This window comes from Aquarana catesbeiana, linkage group LG02 (assembly GCF_042186555.1).
Source record: "Aquarana catesbeiana isolate 2022-GZ linkage group LG02, ASM4218655v1, whole genome shotgun sequence".
NCBI lineage: Eukaryota > Metazoa > Chordata > Amphibia > Anura > Ranidae > Aquarana > Aquarana catesbeiana.
Genome location: NC_133325.1, coordinates 151,937,695 through 151,964,237, shown reverse-complemented (window position 1 = coordinate 151,964,237; position 26,543 = coordinate 151,937,695). Strand labels below are relative to the sequence as shown.

The window sequence follows — 26,543 nt, the reverse complement described above, 5'->3', positions numbered from 1 at the left end:
AGCCTGTCGATGCAGGCTTAAAACTCGTACTTTTAAGATCTACTGTATATGCCAGCCAGTCCCATCTGCTGTAAGAAAATAATGATATACACAACTTAATATCTTTTTATATTTACCCCATTGGTTGTTTATGAGTCCCATTTGGCACTCATTACTGGTGACTGGACAATTAATGATCTGCTTCACAACAGGACTACAAGCAGTAATGTACATGTTATGCAGAAAGGAGCGAAATGACCCCACAAATATGCTTGTAATCTAAAACAATCCCTAGCCTTTGGAAACGAAAAGGAATTCATGCATAATTAAAAGGATAACTGGGCTCCAAACAATAACACAGGAAGATAAACACAATGTAGTCTGAACACAACAATTAAGGTCAACAGGACTATTTAGTTGCTACAGTTGTTACAGAGTAATTTGGTATCTCACCTCCTCTGGGCACATCTCGTGGGTGCAATTCGAGAAGTGAGAGCAGGCCAATGGAAATGAAATAGAGAAACGCAAAGCAGAGGGCTCTTCCATTGTTAGTGAGAACATCTTCTCAAATATGCGGATGTGAAAACTAAGAAAGCAACAAAGATAAGAACATTAACAAGATAAAGAGAGATTAAACAACACCTGATATATGCTGTTCTGCCCTAAGCAGGCCATGCGTGGCTTCTTTTTTCGCTCAGCCAACAGGCTGAATGACAAAACTGAACCTCTTCCACCATGCACACATTCGAGGTAGATGCAAGAATCCTCTGTGCATTGCCATTGTATTGTGACAGCAGGACTCCCACTATGATATTATTTAAATTTTTTAGCACTGTCCTTATCCCAATACAAATGTGCAATCGTGCAACAAAGTATTACATATATGTGCAAATTTATATATATATATATATATATATATATATATATATATATACTGTATATCAATATTAATAATATCCAGGTCACCTGCAAACATAAATGTGATCCTTAGAATATAGTGCCAACGTGCTGATATTCTTAACAGTGTGATAAACAGGGTGCCATGCTCTCCTCCTATGTGCCCTCACTCACCAATTGATGTTGACTCAATATGTTAGAGAGTCTCTATATGCCTGTGAATAAAGTGAACTGATCCCAGGCTTGTTTTCTTCTGTTATCCTCTATTCCACTCCATTCCATACGAAGACCATGTGCAGTAATGGATTCCCATTCATATAAAGGAAGATAAGAGATCTACAGTACGTAGCCTAATACCTTTATTATTGGATTTAAAACAAAAATAAATTCCACTCACGTAGAACAATACAAAAAGAACATAAAATCCTGGACTGAAAGCGCCGCCTCAGCATGTGCTCCAACGGCCATATATACATCATCGGAAGTCCCCGCCTAGTGCGTTTCGCACCTCCCACAGGGTATCTTCAGATTAAGGACACCCTACGTTTTTCTAGGGATCACATTTATGTTTGCACATGGACTGAACATTATTTATATTTACAGGATCTCACAAAAGTGAGTACACCCCTAACATTTTTGTAAACATTTTATTATATGTTTTCATGTGACAACACTGAAGAAAGGACACTTTGCTACAACGTAAAGTAGTGAGTGTACAGCTTGTATAACAGTGTTAACTTCATGTCCCCTCAAAATAACTCAAAACACAGTCATTAATGTCGAAACCGCTGGCAACAAAAGTGAGTACACCCCTAAGTGAAAATGTCCAAATTGGGCCCAAAGTGTCAATATTTTGTGTGGCCACCATTATTTTCCAGAACTGCCTTAACCCTCCTGGACATGGAGTTCACCAGAGCTTCACAGGTTGCCACTGTAATCCTCTTCTACTCCTCCATGACGACAACATGAAGCTGGTGGATGTTAGAGACCTTGAGCTCCTCCCCCATCTGTTTGAGGATGCCCCACAGGTGCTCAATAGGGTTTAGTTATGGAGACATGCTTGGCCAGTTCATTACCTTTATCCTCAGTTTCTTTAGCAAGGCAGTGGTCGTCTTGGAGGTGTGTTTGGGGTCATTATCAAGCTGGAATACTGCCCTGCAGCCCAGTCTCTGAAGGGAGGGGATCATGCTCTGCTTCAGTATGTCACAATACATGTTGGCGTTAATGGTTCCCTCAATGAACTGTAGCTCCCCAGTGCCGGCAGAACTCATGCAGCCCCAGACCATGACACTCCCACCACAATGCTTGACTATAGGCAAGACACACTTGTCTTTGTACTCCTCACCTGGTTGTCGCCACACACGCTTGACACCATCTGAACCACATAAGTTTATCTTGGTCTCATCAGACCACAGGACATGGTCTCAGTAATCCATGTCCTTAGTCTGCTTGTCTTCAGCAAACTGTTTGCAGGCTTTCTTGTGCATCATCTTTAGAAGAGGCTTCCTTCTGGGACGACAGCCATGCAGATCAATTTGATGCAGTATATGGTGTATGGTCTGAGCACTGACAGGCTGATCCCCCACCCCTTCAACCTCTGCAGCAATGCTGACAGCACTCATACATCTATTTCCCAAAGACAACCTCTGTATATGATGCTGAGCACGCGCACTCAACTTCTTTGGTCGACCATGACGAGGCCTACTCTGAGTAGAACCTGTCCTGTTAAACCGCTGTATGGTCTTGGCCACCATGTTTCAGCTCAGTTTCAGGGTCTTGACAATCTTCTTATAGCCTAGGCCATCTTTATGTAGAGCAACAAATTTTTTTTTCAGATCCTCAGAGAGTGCTTTGCCATGAGCTGCCATGTTGAACTTCCAGTGATCTGTATGAGAGAGTGAGAGCGATAACACCAAATTGAACACACCTGTTCCCCATTCACACCTGAGACCTTGTAACACTAACGAGTCACATGACACCGGGGAGGGAAAATGGCTAATTGGGCCCAATTTGGACATTTTCATTTTACACTTAGGGGTGTACTCACTTTTTTTTGCCAGTGGTTTAGAAATTAATGGGTTTGTGTTGAGTTATTTTGAGGTGACAGCAAATTTACACTATTATACAAGCTGTACACTCACTACTTTACATTGTAGCAAAGTGTCATTTCTTCAGTGTTGTTACATGAAAAGATAGAATAAAATATTTACAAAAATGTGAGGGGTGTACTCACGTTTGTGAGATACTGTATATATGAACTTTTTGCACATATATGTAATAATTTGTTGCACAATTGCACTTGTGTATTGGGATAAGGACAGGACTAAATACTGGTATTAATATAATTTTAGAAGGTATTCTCCTTTTGTAACAGCAGCAGTCCTTTACATACATTGTTTTATGTGAATTTTTAAATGTTATAGATTTTTTGTTTTTTTTATATTTTTTGATTCTTATTTTTTCACATCTTTTCACTAATTAAGATACATTTGGGGATTTATATGCATTATATTTAATTGCTGTCAATATTGATTTTGGTATTCACTACTACCATGGCGCGGGTATAAGTAAAAAGATTAGGACTCCCAATATGGCACCTAGAGCAGCAAAAAAGGCATTATGACCTGTGAATGTGTAATACGTAATTAAAGGGAACCATTGAAGATAATCCAGAAACTGCTGTTGCAGAGTTGTGTTTACATTTGGCAACTGTTATCCTGATCCTAGCTTCACTACCTAGAGTAGTGATGGCAAACCTTGGCACTACATTTACCATTATGCTCAACTACTCGGCAGAGTGCATGAGCATCATGGGAAATGTAGTTCCAAAACATCTGGGGTGCCAAGGTTCACCATCGCTGACCGAGTCATAAGCATATAGGAAAAGAGTTCAGACATGGTCCGATGCTTGTTCTAAGTCAGTGACTCCCTAGATCACCCTTTTTACCCCAGAGGAAAGAGTGAAATCATTTTCAGGTCTCTGGGTACACCTGCTAAAATGTATTCATTGGAGGTGTTTAGAAAAACGCTCCTTACATTTGTTGTCCATGGTTAGAATGCCACCCTTACAGACAGCTATAAAGATAATTGGTGTCATGCCAGTGGCTCTGCTAAATGGTGTTGGACCTGGAACTATACAGGTACCATAAAGTCAGAGGTCAAACAGCCACAGCTCAAAAAACCACCAGTAACCACTGGATGAACGCTAGGGTTCCACAGAATTCTTGTTGAGAATGACTGCCCTAGAAGTTAACATCTGTATGTCAGCCCCAGAGCCCACAATTTTATAAAAAGACAGTAAATGCAGCTCTCATATAGCCTTCGGGCCCTATAAAGTGTTGTTTTTTACTTGCCTGAATTGTAGTTTACTTAGAAACAATAGTTTCATACAAATAAAAGGCAGAGTCTAAGATCACAGTTATGAAATACCAACCAAAAGATGGAGAGGTCTGAGGTCTCAGTAATCAGATCATCCACAGAATCCAGCATCCAGGTGTGAAACATGATCAGATTCATAATTTTCCCAAGATCTGTATTGTCTCGAAGAGATAGCGGGGCTTTAGCTACACTGGTATATGCCTAGGAACAAAACGGAATATACACAGAGGAAACTTAATAGCGTGTTATACGTGTTATAAGAAGAAACAAGTCAAACATCATTTTCTTGCATGATCATAATATGATATATAATTTTCGCTTAATCTAAACACTAACCAGATCCATGTGTGTTCTTAACAGGGGATGTCATAGATTTATTGGTGATTATTCTGCTAATTATGTAATCATAATGTTATGAAAACATGCATTTTTGGGACAGTCATTTGGAAGAGCTCAAGTTTTGTTTGGGGACATTTTAAATAATGTTATAGGTTAGAGTTGTGTTTGTGAGTAATAAAGATTAGACATATTTTTATTATTTTTGCTATATTTTATTATTAGTGGGATTTTAATTACTAGTAATGTTTAGGAGCTATGGCTAGCTTGCCAGGAGCTATTTGGTTTCCAACTATCTTTCTTGGGAAAGAGGGATGTGTGTAGGTGCCCACATTGTATTCAGGCTGCAAATTTACTAAAGTCCCATAAGGTACATAAATCATGATACATTGTACCAACAACCCATTTTCACAATCTTTCCACATTCCTGCTAAAGCAGTTGTGCAGGGAGGCTGAATATGTATGTACAGTCCAATGGACCAGAAAAGACTCAGTGCATTCACTAATACACATAGTCCTAGTCAAACAACCACCCCCCCCTCATTTCTGCAATATGAGTTCTAGTATGAGCATTTGGGGTGTGGCTGATGCTCAGCTCTGCCAGTACAGAGCACTGTGGAGAAGAACAGGATTTCTTTCTTTCTTTCTTTTTAGACAAAGGTATTTTAAAACAAAAAAATGTGACAGACCGAGCCGGGAGAGAGACTTTTGGAGGGGACTGAAGGCTAGCCTTTTGCCGATCGATTGTGGGCCCTGGCATTTGGGGGAACGGTGCTCTTTGTGAGCTGTATGCCTGGGGACCCTTGAGGTGGTATTACTGTGGATTCGGGTCCTGGTTCCCCAGGACACACAGACTCTGGGGACCCTGGATTTGCCATATTGGAATAGTGACTGATTCATACCGTTGGGACTCCTACTGTTAAATGCCAATGTCATCAATTCCAGCTACCTGTCTGTTGTCTGCTAAAATGTGTATTGTAAATAAGTCTCTAGTATGGGATCTAAGAGTCATTAGATCCCTATTGTGGTTTGTGTTTAATTAACTCTGCTATTGTGATAATGTTGATTGGGGGTTCTAAGCTACAAGACGGCCAGTCTGGCCTAAAGCTCATGTCTGAGTCATCTAGGCTGGCTAAAGGGATTAGTTAATTAGCCCATGTTAATTAGGTTAATTAGGTTACAGGTGTATTGTTAGAGTAATATGAGCCGGAGGTATGCACCTCCACTGTTAGTGTATAAAAGAGCCTGTATTTTTGAATAAAGGAGATTCCTGGTTGAACTTACATACAGCCTGCCTGGTGTTTGTTCTGAGCCATCACAACTGGGTTAGAATGGCACATAGCTGTAGTTCTAATCCCGGAGCATTGGATGACCGAGAAATCAGATGTTGCGATCTGCAATCTGATTCTATAGCCGCAGAGGAGTGTCGGGAGAGTGGAACCAAGCGAGCAAGGGGCTCGTTACATGTATGTACAGTCCAATGGACCAGAAAAGACTCAGTGCATTCACTAATACACATAGTCCTAGTCAAACACCCCCCCCCCTCATTTCTGCAATATGAGTTCTAGTATGAGCATTTGGGGTGTGGCTGATACTCAGCTCTGCCAGTACAGAGCACTGTGGAGAAGAGCAGGATTTCTTTCTTTCTTTTTAGACAAAGGTATTTTAAAACAAAAAATCAGCAACAAATCATAACATGCAGGGGTGTAAGACTATAAAGAGATAAAAAGGGATGAGGCCTTTAATAGGCTTTAAAGTGGCAATAAAGTATTTTTTTTCATAAAACTGATAGAAAGAACATAACTTACATGTATTATCTTTTTTCAATAAATGTCCTCCTCTGAGTTTACTTTTACTACATCTGTACATGCAGCTACTGCAGTAGTGTATTTAGATTTTGTGCTGCCCTAGGCCTGACTAAACTCGTGTACCCCCTAATTTAAATATGACCCACCCCTTCCTGTCAAGGCCACTCCCCTTGCTGTTTAAGACCTGCCCTGAAATTTTCGAGTAGGGACACTAGTTCTGAGGGCCTGGGAGGGGGGGGCAATGGATTCCCTTAATTTGCATAGATTTCCTCTCACTTCATGTTTGGCTATGGGGCAGGAAGTGAAGGGAAATCTCTGCAATGGGACAGGGATGGTACAAAATAAACTGACAGGGGCTATAACCCTCCCTTACTCTATACAAAATGAAAAAAAAGGTGTTGCCTATAGTTCTACTTTAACTGCTTCAGATCCGGGCCGTTGTAAAATGACGTCAACAGCGCGGATCTAAATTGCCGGGACGACGTCTATTGACGTCGTCCCGTGCATGAGCGGCCTGCGCGCCCCCTGCAGGGCGCGCGCGGCGCGCTCGGTGATCAGCGAGTCTATGAGACTCGCCTGATCACAGATCAGAGTAAGGGGTTGGTCCCGACCCCTTACCACATGATCAGCTGTCGGCCAATGACAGCTGATCATGTGATGTAAACAGAGCCGGTAATCGGCTATTTTTCCTCCTCGCGCTGACAGCGCGAGGAGGAAAAAAAAAACCCGATCACCGGCGGCCGTGATCGGGACATCAGTCCCGATCACGGCGATCTTCTGACACAAGGCAATAGGCAGCAGTGCTGCCTACCAGTGCCCACCAGCGTCACCCATCAGTGCCCACAGTGCCAACAATCAGTGCCACCCATCAGTGCCCACAGTGCTACCCATCAGTGCCCACAGTGCTACCCATCAGTGCCCACAGTGCCACCCATCAGTGCCCACAGTGCCACCCATCAGTGCCCACAGTGCCACCCATCAGTACCACCCATCAGCACCCACATCAGTGCCACCCATCAACACCCACATCAGTGCAACCTATCAGTGCCCATCAGTGTCACCTACCAGTGCCCATCAGTGCCACCCATCAGTGCCCCCCCATCAGTGGTACCTATCCGTGCCACTCATCCGTGCCACCCATTCGTGCCACCCATCCGTGCCACCCATCCGTGCCACCCATCCGTGCCACCCATCCGTGCCACCCATCTGTGCCACCCATCTGTGCCACCCATCCGTGCCACCCATCCGTGGCCATCAGTGCCGCCTTATCTGTCCCCATCAGTGCCGCCTTATCTGTCCCCATCAGTGCCGCCTTAACTGTGCCTATCAGTGCCGCCTTAACTGTGCCCATCAGTGCCGCCTTATCTGTGCCTATCCGTGCCCATCAGTGCAGCCTATCAGTGCCCACCAGTGCCACCTCATCAGCGCATATCAATGAAGGAGAAAAATTACCTGTTTGCAAAATTTTATAACAAACTATTAAACATGAATTTTTTTTTTTTTCAAAAATTTCCATCTTTTTTTGTTTGTTTAGCAAAAAATAAAAATCCCAGATGTGATCAAATACCACCAAAAGAAAGCTCTATTTGTGGGAAAAAAATGATAAAAATTTCATTTGGGTACAGTGTTGTATGACCGCGCAATTGTCATTCAAAGTGTGACAGCGCTGAAAGCTCAAAATTGGTCTGGGCAGGAGGGGGGTTGAAGTGCCCAGTAAGCAAGTTGTTAAGCACAAATTTCTGATAATTTTATGGAGAGGACTAAGACGATATAACCATGCCAATGGTGCAGCAGAAAACATATAGCACAGTGAGGAAGGTTTGTGGTCCAGGATGATAGGACAGTGAAAATTAGAAGTGGCGTCACCCCCCCCCCCCCACAGTTGCACAATGCCGGCCGCCCGCATACCGAAAGCAGTGCGGCCGCTTTATGAGGGTGCTAAACTAATTTGCCTCTCAGCCCAGTCCGCCCCATAAGGCTGCCGCTGCACTAACAGTGTATAGCAAGCTGGCGGGGACTCTTTCCGTGCTGCCCCCCTGCAAAGTGCTGCCCTAGGCCTGGGCCTTGTTGGCATTGGCCAGGATACAGCGTTGAGCTACTGCAAGCACCGCACACACAGATAGCATGAGAGGGACACACAGCAAAAGCCACGCCTCTTCTCTTTCTCAACAGCGGTGATTGACAGTGGCTTTTTTCCGTGTGTCCCTCTTAAGTTGTCTTTATGTCCAGTGCTAACAGTCGCTGCACACAGATCTATAGTATGGGGCTTGAGCGCACATGTACAGGAGAATTATATGGTACTCTATTGGTCCCGGGGCTTGGTGGGCAGACATAAAATGTGAAGTGTGTCAGCACAGCCAGGGGACAGCTTAAAAAGTAAACTCAGAGGAGGAAATTTATTGGAAAAAAAAAGATATTGTATGTAAATAATGTTGGTTGTATGTGTTTTGCAAAAAAAAAGACTTTTGTGTTATTTTAAAGGCCATTTTGTATTACATAGCCCAATAATTCTGCATGGACCTCAACGTATGGAAAGATAGGTCATGCAATGTTTGCAATGCAGTGCACTTCAACACAGAGTATTTAAATCTGTGCATTGTGGTACACTGTTGTGTAGGAATGTTACTGTGCACTGTAGATGTGTGGGTGTTAGTGACAATGATTGGCTTTGACAAAAAACTGGAAACTGATTGGCTACAATGCAGAGCTGGACCAGATTTTGCCATCTCCAGTTTTAGTAATTCAATCCCACTGCATGTTGGCAAGCATTGCTATAATGTGTTTATAATGCACATTGTGATAGAAACGATACCTTAAGCATTTTCAAAATATAGGCTTACTATAGAAAGATCACAGCAGTGTAGGCCTAGTAATGATCAGCATAGAGGTACACGCACTCTGCCAAATGCATGGAAAAAACTCTTTGCATCCATGATTATAGACTTTAGAAGGACAGCAGGTTGGCCTTTCTACATTGCATGCCAAAATCCCTCTTATCATGTATATGTGCAGGCATCTCACTGAAAAACAGCAGCTGTTAGACTGCTAATGCTTGCTCAGTAATGGCAACAGAATAGATCAAATGTATGCTCCAGATGTGGCATGTGGTGGTCCTGTCTTTTATCCCTAAGAAATGGCATTGTTCAGCTGGGATTTACTAATATATGCCTTAATTTATTTGTTTCCATTACAAACACTCAGTATGCTTCCTGTTTTATTGAAAGCCATGGTGATTATTGCCAAACATTGCAGTGGAGCTGTTTAATTTCAATAGTGCACATTGTTTATTTATATGTCTTCCTAACAGCAGGCTATGAAAGCCAATGAACAAAGTTACCAGTTGCTAAACAAATGCAATTTGCTTTTACTGACATCTAGTGTTGCAAGAAATTATTGCAGCCAAACAGTTGCACACCTTGCTTTCACAATGTAGTTAGCTTGGTATTTATTAGTTAACTAGAGTTGCTTGTTAATCATAGATAATATCAGGAAAGTGAAAATATCAGTGATACTTTTTGTTGGCAAACTGAGTATATTTTGCTGTGCAGGCTCTCAGGAATATTCAGTTTTCCTAATCAGGCATTGCATTATATGTATCACCTATATTTTCACTTTCCTTATTTTTATTGTTGTAGCACTATCCCCACTAGGGATGAGCTTCGAGTTCGAGTCAAACTCATGTTCGACTCGAACATTGGCTGTTCGCAAGTTCGCCGATCAGCGAACAATTTGGGGTGTTCGCGGCAAATTCGAATGCTGCGGAACACCCTTTAAAAGTCTATGGGAGAAATCAAAAGTGCTAATTTTAAAGGCTTATATGCAAGTTATTGTCATAAAAAGTGTTTGGGGACCCGGGTCCTGCCCCAGGGGACATGGATCAATGCAAAAAAAAGTTTTAAAACCGGCAGTTTTTTCAGGAGCAGTGATTTTAATAATGCTTAAAGTCAAACAATAAAAGTGTAATATCCCTTTATATTTCGTAGCTGGGGGGTGTCTATAGTATGCCTGTAAAGGGGTGCATGTTTCCCGTGTTTAGAACAGTCTGACAGCAAAATGACATTTCAAAGGAAAAAACCCATTTAAAACTACTCGCGGCTATTGCATTGCCAACAATACACATAGAAGTTCATTGATAAAAACAGCATGGGAATTCCCCACAGGGGAACCCCGAAACAAAATTAAAAAAAAAAATGATGTGGGAGTCCCCCTAAATTCCATACCAGGCCCTTCAGGTCTGGTATGGATATTAAGGGGAACCCCGGCCAAAATTTAAAAAAAAAATGACGTGGGGTTCCCCCTAAATTCCATACCAGACCCTTCAGGTCTGGTATGGATTTTAAGGGAAACCCCGCACCAAAAAAAAAAAATGGCGTGGGGTCCCCCCAAAAATCCATACCAGACCCTTATCCGAGCACGCAACCTGGCAGGCCACAGGAAAAGAGGGGGCGACGAGAGTGCGCCCCCCCCTCCTGAACCGTACCAGGCCACATGCCCTCACTTGTCCTCATCAACATGGGGACAAGGTGTTTTGGGGGGCTAGCCCAAAGCACCCTCCCAATGTTGAGGGCATGTGGCCTGGTATGGTTCAGGAGGTGGGGGCCGCACTCTCGCCCCCCCCTTTTCCTGCGGCCTGCCAGGTTGCGTGCTCGGATAAGGGTCTGGTATGGATTGTTGGGGGGACCCCACGCCGTTTTTTGTTTTTTTTTTGGCGCGGGGTTCCCCTTAAAATCCATACCAGACCTGAAGGGTCTGGTATGGAATTTAGGGGGAACCCCACGTCATTTTTTTTAAAGTTTGGCCGGGGATCCCCTTAATATCCATACCAGACCTGAAGGGCCTGGTATGGAATTTAGGGGGACTCCCACATCATTTTTTTTTTTTAATTTTGGTTCGGGGTTCCCCTGTGGGGAATTCCCATGCCATTTTTATCAATGAACTTCTATGTGTATTGTCGGCAATGCAATAGCCGCGACTAGTTTTAAATGGGTTTTTTCCTTCGAAATGTCATTTTGCTGTCAGACTGTTCTAAACACGGGAAACATGCGCCCCTTTACAGGCTTACTATAGACACCCCCCAGCTATGAAATTTAAAGGGATATTACACTTTTATTGTTTGACTTTAAGCATTATTAAAATCACTGCTCCTGAAAAAACTGCCGTTTTTAAAACTTTTTTTTGCATTGATCCATGTCCCCTGGGGCAGGACCCAGGTCCCCAAACACTTTTTATGACAATAACTTGCATATAAGCCTTTAAAATTAGCACTTTTGATTATTCATGTTCGTGTCCCATAGACTTTAACGGTGTTCGCGTGTTCGAACAAACTTTTTTCCTGTTCGCATGTTCTGGTGCGAACCGAACAGGGGGGTGTTCGGCTCATCCCTAATCCCCACAAAGACTGCTGGTTACTGGTTCCCCTATTCCTGCACAGAAAGGCAAAGTGTATTTTCCACTTTTATCCAGGGTAATAACTTGGATGGGGTATAGGGGTTATGGGATGGCCAGCTTGACTGAAACAATGCACGGGGACAACTTCCTTCCTAGACTGTTCTCCTCCTGTACACCATCAGTCCTTAGTGATCAAAAGCAAAAGTCCCCTGAGGACTACAAGCTCTCAGCCCCCTCTAGAAAATAGCACAGTATGTTGTAAGCTGCATATAGGAGTATCTCCTCTCCTCTATAGAACTGCTCCCAGCTCTACTGTCTGCAGCAACTACCAGCCCTCCTGGTTGCTTGTCCACCAGCCCACCTTCCTGCCCTGAAGATCTCACATGGCAGGGGATAGGTAGGGTTAAGCACAGCGCTGTCCTCCTGAAAGCTTGCTACATGTGGCTGTCTCTCCCCTTCTGAATCCCTGGGTGTACTTATGTACTCACTCTGCCCTCTTTGCTCCCTGCTGCTCCTTAGGCAAGATTACTCCTCAAACCGAGATGCTGATAGGAGCATCCCAAGCCAGCTCTAACCCAGCCTGGAGGCAGAGCCCCACTGACCCAGAGGTCCCCTCCTAGGCCACTGACAGCCTCCTCAGCACTCCATCCTCCACCTGATTCCCCTGCTGGCATGGCTCCACCATATTTAAGGGCTGACTCATTTACTCTGCCAGGATATTCTGCCTGGGGATTGGCCAAGTTCCCTCGAGTATGCAGATCAGACCCACCTGGCCTCCAAACTTCTAGATCCAAGGGAAGGTACCAGAGACCTGCCTCTGTGAAGCCATCCAGCCTGACCTGCAGTAACCGTGACCCAATTCCTGACTGACAAACTAACCATGAGTCATAACTTAAATTTGCCTGCACTAGCACTAGTAACACACTAGAGGGTGCTACACTGTAAACGACTCTAAACAGCTTTCTTGCATTAAAGTCTAAGTTCACCTTTGTTCACATTTTTTTTTTCTAAATTCCAGCTCCCCTATGTACCAATATAGCATTAATGTACTTCTTTTGCAGAAATAAACAACTTTCCATTTATTCTACACACGCTTACCTCGCTGTCTTTATGACTGTTTAAAAACACTGCTCCATTACTTCTGCCTTACTTCCTGGACAGACTTTAGGTCATGACACAGACAGGAGTTGATCAGCTGACCTCATTAGCACCCCCCCCCCCCTTCATACCTCTACCTCAACTGGTTAACTCCTTCCTGTGTCATGACCTAAAGTCTGACCAGGAAGTAAGGCAAAAGTAATCGAGCATTGTTTTTTAACAGCCATGAAGACAGTGAGGTGCGCGTGTGTAGAATAAACGTAAAGTTGTTTTATTTCTGCAAAAGAAGTACATTAATGCTAATTTGGTACATAGGGGATCTGGAATTTAGAAAAAAAAAAAGATGAACTTAGCCTTTAAGGTTCTCAGTTTTTATCAGTTTTTGATAGGGTGCATTGAACAAATGGTTGATACAGTATTATATGCACACAATTGTCTTACCTGGAGCCGGAACCAGTCAAGTCTTAAGGCTCTAAAATCAAATGTTTCTTTGTTGTCAACTGCAGTGGGCAATATAAACATATATGAAATTAGAAAATCATGTTGCTCTAAAATTACTTTGAGGAATGTCTATGCAGTTTTCTGCTACGTTGTGAATGTAAGCCTTAAATCACGACTATGCTTTATCTATGCCCAGAGAAGGAACAGGTTTTCTTTAATCTCCTCTGTCCAGCAGCACCCCGTACCCCTCCCCCCTCCCTCGCCCTGCTGCTTTATTCAGCCATTGGGAGTGAAAAAAATACCAAATTCTTCCAGGTATGGAGGGGCAGTTGGCTAACATGTAGCAGCTCTGGTGCTTGTTGATTGGCACAGTGCTGTCACATAGCTATTACTATCTCCCCATACCCATGTACACATGTAGCCCTTTCTACAACGACTAGGCACCTACACAGGGTTTCCTTTTCTTGCCACTGGCAGCTGAACAAAGGAGTGAGTGAGCAGCTGAAGGAATGGGGAGTATGTGCTGCTGGAGAGGGGGTATTAAACAAAATCTGTTTAATTTCCCTGCATGGGCAAAACACGGGTTTGCTTTATAAAAAAAAAAACTGTGGTCTAAAGAACATTTTCTATGGCTTCTAATAACCTCCTGGGTTTAAAATAAGGTATGAAATGAAGATTCAGATTTTATGACTGTGGCACTAAAATTGTAGCTCACCTTTCCTTATCTTCCCTTATTGGAAAGGACTTAAACCCAACTTCAAAATCTTAGTTGTGATCTTTGAGGGTATTTTCCACCACAGTAGATGCAGCAATTTAGGTCTGTGCTTGTTGAAAATATATGTAAATACTTCATTGCCCATACTCTGGGCAGAAGTGCATTTTACTGTAATGTTTTACCTTCCTGTTTGACGCACTGACTAAGTGTTCTTGCACAAAACACATTTGCATTTGTCAGTGATTTGACAGTGATTCTTAAGCCTCGTACACACGATCGGATTTTCCACAGACAAAACCTCGGACTTTTGTCCAAAGGCGTGTGCCTGGATTTTGTCTTGCATACAAACGGCAAGGAATTGTCGACCAACAAACACGAACGTAGTGACTGGTTTTTCAGATCTTTAGCACCACCCTTTGGGCTCCTTCTGCTAATTTTGTGTTAGTAGAAGTTTGGTGAATGTTGATTTGCGCTTTTCAGTTTGTGCTTTTCATTTAGCGCTTTTCAGTTTGTGCTTTTCATTTTGTGCTCTTCAGTTCATTTCTGAACGGCCGTTCGTCAACCAGCCATGTTGCGGAATCGGAGGAGATAACGTGTTATTTATTATTGGCCTTGGAGTTATTGCTTTGACCCAAATCTAGTCCAGGAACAGGAGGAGGAGGAGTTCTTGGACCAAAAATTGGTTGCTTTGTTAATCGTGACCAATTATGTCATATGCCTTTGCTGCGGGAGCTCCAGGAGAATAATCCGGATGATTTTCGGAATTATCTCCGGATGACGGACCCCTGCTTTCACCAACTCTTGGCATTGTTGACCCCCCTATATTAAGAAGCAGGACACATGCATGAGGCTTTAATTTTATTTTTTGGTTGATTAATAATGATTTGATTTGTTACAGTATATTTTCTATACTTTTGGATGCATAGAATGCACTTTTTGGTTAAGTTCTATTGGCAGATAGCATGTCTAATTTTATTTGTTTTCTTTTTTTATTGCTGAATAAAAAAATTGTATAGAATAATACTTGGCTATGTGTTTTACTTCAAATGACAGTTTGGGAGTAGGCAGTTACATTTAAAAAAATACATCGTAAAATTGACAAGGGAAACCAACATAGTTGTATCTTTGATCTTAAAAACTACGGGATAATGGTGTTGTGGTAACTTGGCCAAATAAAAAAAAAAAAAAAGCATAACAATATTATTCTTGATATCACTAGATAAAAAAGCCTTTGAAAATTTGTTTGCAATAACTCCATGAGTATCACAAGCAAAGCAGCTTCATTATTATCCCATTAAAGAAAAAGAGAATGTGCGCTGCATTTCAAGATTTCATAATTTGCCACGTCACAAATGTTAATTCTCCATTACGAACGCTAGTTTACAAGACCGACCGCTTCTGGCTCGTCCTTGTTTCCGAGCATACGTGTTTGTACTTTGGACTTTTGTCTGACGGACTTGTGTACACACGCTCAGAAAATCTGACAACAGAATTTTAATACCTGCGATCCAACATTTGTCTGCGGAAAATCCGACAACAATTGTCCGATGGAGCATACAAACGGTTGGATTTTCCGCCAACAGCCTGTTATCACACATTTCCCATCAGAAAATCCGATCATGTGTACGAGGCTTAATTGATATTTATGTGTGTGATATTTTCTCTCCTTGAAGCAGTAAGTAGCAGAGAGATTTTATAACAAGACACAATTAAACATATTTTGATAGGAAAACATTAAAAATCATTTGGCTGGCTCTTGGGAGAGGTAATGCAAATAATAATATGCCTTGATGGGTGGATGTCAGTCTGGACAGTGTTTAGCTGTTTGCCTGGGGTTCCACTTTATAGCAACAGTTCACAAACAATGCAAAACACTTTTTAAAGTGGTTGTAAACCCTTACAGACCACTTTTTACTCCAGGTAAGCCTATAATAAGGCTTACTTGTACTTGTAACTACCCCGGATATCTCCTAAACCTGCACGGTTTAGGAGATATCCCCTGTATCAGCATGTGCCGTCGTCATCGGCACATACGCACATTCGTGCCGTTGGTTCAGCTAGTGTGCCGTTATCTCCAGCTCGCGGGAGTGACGTCATCACGGCTCTGGCCAATCACAGCACCGGAGCCTGCGATACCCGGAAGTAACTCCAGGAGCAATGACGCCGGCCGGAGAAAGTGTATGGGGACCGCTACAGGGGCTTCGATCTAAGGTGAGTATTTCATAATGAGCTAGTATGCTATGTATTCTAGCTCATTATGCCTTTTTCTTGCTGTTTTTTTTTTTTTATTGTGGGTTTATAACCCCTTTAAAATATGATTTTACAAATGATCCGTTACCTTGTTTTACATTCAGTGCAGACAAATGGCTTACAAATGAAGACATAATCACAGATTCCTCTTCTGGACAAACAGTGAGATTCTAGAAGAGACCCAGAACAATTAAAAGGTTAGGTGGCAGATGACTCTAATCAATATACAAAGCATGTCATTGTTTTTTAGTCTAAGTTCACATCTATGCGGTTGATGCAGTTTGCAGGCCCGTTTTTCTGTGCATTTTGCATTTTTAAATCTGCATTTTGATGGGTTTTTGCATGCAGTTTTCAACTGCATTATGCTGTTTTTTATCTCTTTAAACACTCTGTATATAGCTGGTTTCTAAGGAGCGGGCCAGGGAAGACGGCCGCCGTGTTATTAACAACCGATGAGTCATCACTGAGAGGTGCATGTTGGGTTGGTGATGTCACAAAGGGGCTATTTAGGAACTGTCAGGCAAAGGAGTGGGCAGTCGGCGGTTAGCCTTCGTCGAATGCGGAGCTTTTTTTTTTCGTGATTGATGATGGATCTACATCGGGGGACATTGTTTTTTTATTTTTAACAAAACAATTGTCCAATATTGTGTGTGTGTTTTTTTCTTTTTGACACTTTTTTTGTGAATGAGTAGGGGTACCTACTCATTCACATAGGGGGGAAATGGGATCTGGGGGCCCCCTTGTTAAAGGGGGCTTCCAGATTCTGGTAAGCACCCTGCCCGCAGACCCCCACAACCACTGCCCAGGGTTGTGGGGAAGAGGCCCTTGGTGCTTTGGGGTGGGGGGGCAGAGCCCCTCACCCTAAAGCACCCCCCATGTTAAGGAAATGTGGTTTAGTATGGTTCAGGAGGAGAGGGGGCACTCGCTCCTCCCCTTCTTTTCTTGACCTGCCATACTGCATGCTCAGATAAGGGTCTGGTATGGATTTAGGGGGGACCCCATTCCATTTTTTTTTCATTTTGGCGTTGGGTTCCTCCCCAAATCCATACCAGACCAAAAGGGACTGGTATGGATTTTGGGGGATCCCCCACACCATTTTTTTCCCGATTTTTGTTTTTTTCCCAGCAATTCTTCTTTTTAGATTCAAAAACACCCACTATGGCAGCATCGATTGACAGGTTCAGGACTTTGGGATGTTTGCACAAAGGAGGTTTTTACAGGTAAATAACATGCATAAAATGAATTATGACTTATGGGAAGATTGTTGTCGAAATTAATAATCTGTTTACCATTATTAACCACCTGAGCTCCCACACTTGTACACCCTTTTATGGAGCAGTTTTTACATTTCTGCTATAGGCTATTAATTCAGAGATAATTTTGTTTATTACATACAAAGAACTACTGCATATATCATTTTTATGAGACAAACAAGGCTTTTTTAATGCAAAAATTATTTTATTTTATGTAATTTACTGTAGGTAAAAAGTGACAGTTTTGTTCTGTGATTTGTTCAGTTTATAATGACACTGAAAATAAATTGTGATTTAATGCATGGATAAATTATTTGCAAATAAATAAAGCTATTTTTCTTAAATTGTGTGCATTTTTAATATGACCCTGCAAAAACAAATGACATGAATAAAACAATGACAAAAAATGTTTTAGACCAAAAAGGCTTTCTCATGGCAAAAAGTAATTTAGTGCCATTACAAATGGGAGAGATCACGGAACAAAACTTGTATGTTTAAAATTAACCACGCATAGATAAAAAGCATATTTTTTGTTTTATGTTCTTTCATTAGTTTGCATTGGAAATTAAATCATTTTCTGATTCAAAACATGACAAAAAGATTTTGAAAATTATTTTTTTAGTTTTTTTTAAGTGTGTGTATTTTTGGGACTGTACAAAAACAAACAACGTGAACAACAACCACATGAAAACCATGGCAGAATTATTTGCAAATTAAATAAAGATAATTAGTCATTTATTATGTCTGCAACTGATATCTTATTATGCCTTATTATGCCTGCAAATGAGAATCTTGCATAATTGAATGTTGCCTAGGTGAAAGTTTTTTTTTTTCTTATTTCTAGTCAAATATGTGGGTGAATATTTGGTCATGTAAATTAGCAGAATGTTCTTTAATTCTGTTCCCAACATTGGCTTTTCATGGTGCTGAAATTATGCATATGCAGCCCATTGCAGGAATGCATTCTCATGGGATTTTAAGTGCCCAGCATTCCTGGGAGGCAGCAGTGACTCATGGCATCATCCCTTTTATGTAGGAAACAATGGACACCATGAACCAAGTTTATTTTTTAAGTGTTTTTCTCAAGTTATTTGTGTTTGGGAAGGGAAGAGAGGGGTGGTTTAAAGCAGATTTTCTGATTTAATGGAAGGTCAGTTTAACCTTTATTATATCCTTTTCCTTAATGGTTTACATACCTGGATGATGTCACTGAGGATCAAGGCATCAAACTTAGCTAAATACTGAAGATGATATTTCTGGATGATAGGCACATGTTTTTTTACTAACATCCGGATCTCCTCCATAGAAAACATCAGTTCAGCTATATGGCTAATATAAATAATGCAAAGAAAATTAAAATAGGCAAGAAAAAGCATAACAGACAGAGCATACATCTTGTCAGTAACCTGCACTTATATTCTGTTTACATGAAACCATTTTACAGACCCACAGAAAAGGTACCAGCTTATTTTTCAATTATGAAATTGTCTTTGTTTTTACCACATTGTCGGTTTCATGCTGAAAAACGCGAAAAGTATTCACAACCGCTCCTTTAGGCTCATGTACAAGAGCTTTTGTGTTATAGGCACTTTCCTTTACCTATACACATCAATGTGAATGAAATCAACTCAGACCCAGTTCCGATCATCTCAGGAGGCTTAAAGTGGACCTATACTTTAAAAGTGCAGCTTTGCTGTGTTATAGGGAACATCTAGTTGGGTTAAGTGATGCTAAGCAGTGCTCTGAAATATCTACCTTTTTCCTTGAATTCCTCCTGAAAAACATCAGTGACCTTCCTAACATGTGACTGTTAGGCTCGGTTTGCACTGGAACCCGCTGCGGATCGCACAGGAGTGCTATGCGTTCCTGTTCCCCGTTTCAGGGATGAATCTATGCCTCAATTCGGCCCTGAAACGGAGCCAAAGACGCACCGTGCTTCTGTGCAGTGCGCTCCGCAGCCGCAACGGAGATATGTGAACCGGCTCTATAGGGAGCCATTCGCATTCTCCTGCTATGCGAATTAGATGCAGGGAAATCCGCATCTAATTCGCCTAGGTGTGAACCCGGCTTAAAGTAAAATGAAAAAAGGACCATAACCCCGAAAGGTCAACATTCATTCTGTGGATCTTTGCTTTCGCCACCTTTTGCTTCTTTTTGATCAACAGATTACCAGTCATCATGCGGGTGGGTCTGACATGAGTAAACAAAGCACTGCTCCTGTACCAAGATGGCCACCTCATCATGGACACACAAGACACAGAAAGTCAGTTCTACTAAAAAAAGAAAATCAGCTGTACGGAGCCCGCAGGCAACACTGGTAACTAATGCTGTTATCTCCACTTGACTTTTATAGCCATAATTTCCACATTACATTTTTTTTAAAGCAACTACTTGAGCAACTCAAAGGCAAGTCAGGAGCACCAGAAATTATTCTGCATTTGACTTACTTTTGAGTCTGAAGTCTGTGTACATGAGTCCTTACAGTGCTCAGTATACATTCATCTGAAATTTGCGAACCCCCTCTATCCTACTACACATTCAGCTTTAGGAAAATTGTACTGTAGTTGAAGGCAGGGTATAATTGTTACAGTCGTATTGTTCTTACGCATCTATGTAGTCTTCTGGAGTCTTCGTTTTGGTGACATTCTCAGCATGTCGTACCAGCCAGTTAATCTCATCCCGGCATAAGGATAAAGCCATAAAAGCAAACAGAGCCTGAAACAAATTGAGTCATAAATTCACTATACTTAAATGCAAATATAATGAACCTCATGAGTTTAAAACATGAGATATTTACCCTATCCTCAGGACTCACGGCCAAAAAATGATGGATTTTCTTTCATAGACAAAGGATAAATCACTACTTTGAAAATAAATAGCCATATTTTCATGTACTATTATAAGTACATCCAGAAAGATGCACTTTGGTTAAAGCCAGAGAACAGTTCTGAAAACCACTGTTCTGGAACATCTTACCTTTGGACCCAGCAGTCCTGGCTCATCTGACAAAATGGTCTCTAATTCCTTCACTGCCGACCTGAGGTATGCACGTCTGGCACGATGAAACTGGCCACTGTAGGGATCAAATGAAATATTATCTAAGTCACGTAAGTATTGGTCAAACCTTAGGGGTGCATAAGTAAAAAATTCATTGGCGCATTCGTTAGAAAATGTTTTACAGCAGATTTGGCACTTACACAGTGAGCAACCTTTTTTTTAATACCCTTTGCCTAACAGCAACCCCCACCTTCCCAATGCCAAGCATATGACCTTGTGCATGCCTGTCCTCTTTCAAGACAGATTTATAATTATGGAAAATAGTCCACTAGTGCATTAGGCTCTACCAGCTCACAAGAACACAGGAGGACCAAATCAGCGAAGACCATGGATCCAACACCAGGTCACCTGTTGATCTGAAGTATGTACAATGGGTTTACTTTGTATGGTAAGGGCAAGGGGGAATTAGGCTTAGACTTTTTCAAAATATAGCTATCTTTTTAAATCTCATTTTATAAGGTTGGCAGGAGCCTATTTGATTGATCTTTAACCTAGGCCCACTTATATCCCAATAAAATGTAAAGCTATTGAGCTTAATAAATCAAGTAAATATCATCTTGGAAAATGCACACACCCATAAAAAGCAATTAGTAATCATCCTTCTGTTTGATCTAAAACAAAGGATTATAAATTCTGATTATTCCTTATGGGTTTCCACACCTTGTACCGCACCATTATCCTTGTGTAAAAACATAAAGTTTTAAATAATAAGTATACAGTATAATAAGAAATAATGCACAATTAATAGCAATTGCTCAGGCTTACATGTTTGTCCTTTTAATCTAAAAAATTGAAGTGTATTTTTGGATCGAGTATGGAAAGGTGAAAACTCCTGTTGGGTTTTTATTCCTTGAAAAAAATCATATTGCACAGATGTTTTTTTTAAGTAGTATGAGAGTGGCTGCATGGCTAAAACTGTAGTAGTGTGTAAACCCATATTCTGTAAAAACCAGTATGCCAGAATGACTTCCACAATGTAATATCACGCTGCATGTGCCAAAAATGTTGGTGTTATTCTTATACTCCAGTAAAATCCCCTTAGATTTAATCCTGGCACGCTGGCTTTCACTGAAAATTACGTTTTTATTGCTGTGTCCCTAACAGGGAGATTTATCATCTCTCTGGAGTTGATTTCGTAAAATTGGAGAGTGCAAAATCTTGTGCAGCTCTACGTAAAAAACAATCAGCTTCCAAGTTCTTTTGCCAAGGCTTAGGCCTAATTCACACAAGGCAGATCCGCTCACGGAGTCTGCCAGCTCAGCAGGAGATCTCTTCATTGATCTCCGCTGAGCCAGCGGATGACAGGTCCGCCTCTACTCACTGAGCGGGGAGAGGCCTGTCAGAGCGCTGCTGATTCCTATGGAGGGATCGGACGAAAACGGACAGCATTTCCAGAGGCGTAACTAGAACCTTCCGGGCCCTGGTGCAAGAAACCATGAAGGGCCCCTCCTGACCCCCATCCCAGCGCCCTTTCCATCAGTTTCGGGGGCCCTTCCCTCCAAGCCCGGGTCCCTTTACTCCCATTCTGTGGCCCTTTATTACTGTCCGGCAGCGGGCCCCCTTCCTGTTTAATTTGGAAGTGCATGGCAATTAGTGAGTGGTATGTCAGAGCAGTCAGTGAGCGGTATGAAATGGAAGGGCAGGACAGTCAGTGAGCAGTATGTCAGAATAGTCATTGAGCAATATGTCAGAATAGTCATTGAGCAGTATGTCAGAATAGTAATTGAGCAGTATGTCAGAATAGTCAATGAGCGGTATGGCATGGCAGGGCAGGGCAGGACAGTCGGTGAGCAGTATGTCAGAATAGTCAATGAGCGGTTTGGCATGGCAGGGCAGGACAGTCAGTGAGCAGTATGTCAGAGTAGAGAGTGAGCACTATGGTAGGGCAAGGCAGTCTGTGAGCAGTATGTCAGAGTAGTCAGTGAGCGGTATGGCGAGGCAGGGCAGTCAGTGAGTGGTATGGCAGGGCAGTCAGTGAGCGGTATGGCAGGGCAGTCAGTGAGAGGGATGGTATGGCAGGGCAGTCAGTGAGCGGTATGGCAGGGCAGTCAGTGAGTGGTATGGCAGGGCAGTCAGTGAGCCCTGTATGGCAGGGCAGGGCAGTCAGTGAGCCCTGTATGGCAGGGCAGTCAGTGAGAGGGATGGTATGGGAGGGCAGTCAGTGAGCAGTATGGAAGGGCAGGTCAGTCAGTGAGCCCTGTATTGCAGGGTAGTCAATGAGCCCTGTATGGCAGGGCAGGGCAGTCAGTGAGCCCTGTATGGCAGGGCAAGGCAGTCAGTGAGCCCTGTATGGCAGGGCAGGGCAGTCAGTGAGCCCTGTATGGCAGGGCAGGGCAGTCAGTGAGCCCTGTATGGCAGGGCAGGGCAGTCAGTGAGCCCTGTATGGCAGGGCAGGGCAGTCAGTGAGCCCTGTATGGCAGGGCAGTCAGTGAGAGGGATGGTAGGGCAGGGCAGTCAGTGAGAGGGATGGTAGGGCAGGGCAGGGCAGTCAGTGAGCGGTATGGCAAGGCAGGGCAGTCGGTGAACGGTATCGTAGGGCTGGGCAGTCAGTGAACGGTATGGTAGGTGGGGATATGCCAGTCTCCAGCGTCTCCGTCAGCAAAGACTTCCCGCTGTTAATGTGGCCCAGCACCCCGATATTTGGCTTCTGAGTCTCCCCCTCTGCAGAAGCAAAGCGTTCCAGCATGGTAATTGAAAACTTCCTGGTTGTGCACCACTTCTCCTTCCCTCCCGGAAATAAATGGTGGGGAACATTAGTTCCACGTAGTGTGCAGGAGAATCAATTACTTTAACACAGGCTCTGTCTCGGGGATGTTCTTAGTAAGCCCCGGTTCACACAGGAGCAACTTGTCAGGTCACTTGTCAAGTCGTTTTGCAAGTCGCCGCTGAAGTCGTGTGCAGGTCGCCTCGGTGAGTCGACCTGCAAGTCGTGCCGCCCCTTTGTGAACCAGCTCTAAGAGTGAATAAGTCCCTGAGAAACCTGATCTGCTTCTGTGGGAGGAGGTAGGGGGAGGGATCTCTGTCCTGGCATGCATTTGTACAGTGCCCGATGTGAAACCTCACACTGTTATCTGCGGGCACCTGTGGCAGTGTCGCTCTTTCGATGGTTGGCATGGCAACTATGTTCCTGCTGTCTTGGGGCCCCCCACGGTGGCTGAACACCAGGGCCCAGTCGCAAGTGCGACTGCTGCAACCCTGGTAGTTCCGCCACTGAGCATTTCCATTTTCTTCAGATCTCATCCGATCCGCCCAGATTGATGGCGAACGTATCGCCATACGTCTGATTTTAGCGGATCGGATAGCAGACGGGTGTCAGCGGACACATCTCCGCTGACATCCACCTTTCCATAGGAGTCAATGGATGGTGTGAAAGGGGCCTTAATTGAACAAGCTGAAGTTAGAATCTGATTGGCTACAATGCACAGCTGCACCAGACTTTGCACTTTCCAGTTTTAGTAAATCGATCTCTATGCATCCTAATAACCATTTTCATAGGGACATAAAGAGAAGGAAATTCAACATTTTGGGTTGTCACCAGAACAGAAGACACTTGTTGCTGTGAGTTTCCTAAGAACATAAGTGGATGTATAAAAGATATTTCAAATTTAAGTTAGGTGACAAATAAGAAATACTGACCTGTGGCTCATAAAATGTTCTTTGCATTCTTTCACGTCAGCCACACGTTTTCCATACCTAGAGTAAAGAAATATTTAATGAAGGGTTCAAAATGCAAGGGTTTGCTGTTACATTGAAAAGCAAGTGTTGTATGTAATATAGTACAAACAGATATTATAACTGATTAGTAACTTTACCAGTCTACATGAATCAATTTTTGGCATGCCACAATGTACAGCAATGGTAAAAAAAATAAACATTTTTGAATTACAAAGCAGTGCTTGTGCTCCGGTCAAGAAACTATGACTAGGTCTTAATGGAGTATCTTGGGTAAATAATGGTTGCTGCAAGCAAGCGTAGGGCAATTTCCAATCCACTGCTATTTATTGCCATGCCATAGTGGGAGGCAGCTGCACGTGGCTGATATACAGTGGGGGCGGAAAGTATTCAGACCCTCTTAAATTTTTCACTCTTTGTTATGTTGCAGCCATTTGCTAAAATCATTCAAGATCATTTTTTTTCCTCATTAATGTACACACAGCACCCCATATTGACAGAAAAACACAGAATTGTTGACATTTTTTCAGATTTATTAAAAAAGAAAAACTGAAATATCACATGGTCCTAAGTATTCAGACCCTTTTTGTGACACTCATATATTTAACTCAGGTGCTGTCCATTTCTTCTGATCATCCTTGAGATGGTTCTACACCTTCATTTGAGTCCAGCTGTGTTTGATTATACTGATTTGACTTGATTAGGAAAGCCACACACCTGTCTATATAAGACCTTACAGCTCACAGTGCATGTCAGAGCAAATGAGAATCATGAGGTCAAAGGAACTGCCTGAAGAGCTCAGAGACAAAATTGTGGCAAGGCACAGATCTGGCCAAGGTTACAAAAAAATTTCTGCTGCACTTAAGGTTCCTAAGAGCACAGTGGCCTCCATAATCCTTAAATGGAAGACATTTGGGATGACCAGAACCCTTCCTAGAGCTGGCCGTCTGGCCAAACTGAGCTATCGGGGGGGAAGAGCCTTGGTGAGAGAGTTAAAGAAGAACCCAAAGATCACTGTGGCTGAGCTCCAGAGATGCAGTCGGGAGATGGGAGAAAGTTGTAGAAAGTCAAGCATCACTGCAGCCCTCCACCAGTCAGGGCTTTATGGCAGAGTGGCGTGACGGAAGCCTCTCCTCAGTGCAAGACACATGAAAGCCCGCATGGAGTTTGCTAAAAAAACACCTGAAGGACTCCAAGATAGTGAGAAATAAGATTCTCTGGTTTGATAAGACCAAGATAGAACTTTTTGGCCTTAATTCTAAGCGGTATGTGTGGAGAAAACCAGGCACTGTTCATCACCTGTCCAATACAGTCCCAACAGTGAAGCATGGTGGTGGCAGCATCATGCTGTGAGGGTGTATTTCAGCTGCAGGGACAGGACAACTGGTTGCAATCGAGGGAAAAGATGAATGCTGCCAAGTACAAGGATATCCTGGACGAAAACCTTCTCCAGAGTGCTCAGGACCTCAGACTGGGCCGAAGATTTACCTTCCAACAAGACAATGACCCTAAGCACACAGCTAAAATATCGAAGGGGTGGATTCACAACAACTCTGTGACTTTTCTTGAATGACCTAGCCAGAGCCCTGACTTAAACCCAATTGAGCATCTTTGGAGAGACCTAAAAATGGCTGTCCACCAACGTTTACCATCCAACCTGACAGAACTGGAGAGGATCTGCAAGGAGGAATGGCAGAGGATCCCCAAATCCAGGTGTGAAAAACTTGTTGCATCTTTCCCAAAAAGACTCATGGCTGTATTAGATCAAAAGGGTGCTTCTACTAAATACTGAGCAAAGGGTCTGAATACTTAGGACCATGTGATATTTCAGTTTTTCTTTTTTAATAAATCTGCAAAATGTCAACAATTCTGTGTTTTTCTATCAATATGGGGTGCTGTGTGTACATTAATGAGGAAAAAAAATTAACTTCAATGATATTAGCAAATGGCTGCAATATAACAAAGAGTGAAAAATTTAAGGGGGTCTGAATACTTTCCGTCCCCACTGTATGTGAGCCATCACATGTACTGTATACACAGCCAAAGGATAAAGACTTCTATGCAGGAACTTGGTTTTACTTGACTGTGTAATCTCTGAGCCAGCATCCTAGTCCAAGAAGTAGATGTTGATCCTGGATGATGCCTTAACAGAGATGTCACTACTCTTTTGAGGAGAAAAAAATGATAATGTATTTGTCAGAGAGAGTCTTTTTTAAGAGACAATAAACACATGCAAGTGGTACACTCTACCTAGCATGCATGTACAGTATA

At 42.7% G+C, this 26,543-nt stretch overlaps 1 protein-coding gene across 1 annotated transcript in view; it reads right to left on the bottom strand.

Moving 5' to 3' along the window:
• Positions 1 to 26,543, bottom strand: part of NCKAP1L (NCK associated protein 1 like) — a 382,805-nt gene that overhangs the window by 275,226 nt on the left and 81,036 nt on the right. The window contains exons 10-17 of the mRNA XM_073613639.1: positions 24,237 to 24,293; positions 20,520 to 20,616; positions 20,149 to 20,258; positions 18,740 to 18,872; positions 16,379 to 16,460; positions 13,326 to 13,384; positions 4,310 to 4,455; positions 433 to 565 (exon numbers count right to left, since the gene is read on the bottom strand). Of these exons, the coding sequence (XP_073469740.1) occupies positions 433 to 565; positions 4,310 to 4,455; positions 13,326 to 13,384; positions 16,379 to 16,460; positions 18,740 to 18,872; positions 20,149 to 20,258; positions 20,520 to 20,616; positions 24,237 to 24,293 (817 nt within the window). The remainder of the gene's footprint in view (positions 1 to 432; positions 566 to 4,309; positions 4,456 to 13,325; positions 13,385 to 16,378; positions 16,461 to 18,739; positions 18,873 to 20,148; positions 20,259 to 20,519; positions 20,617 to 24,236; positions 24,294 to 26,543) is intronic.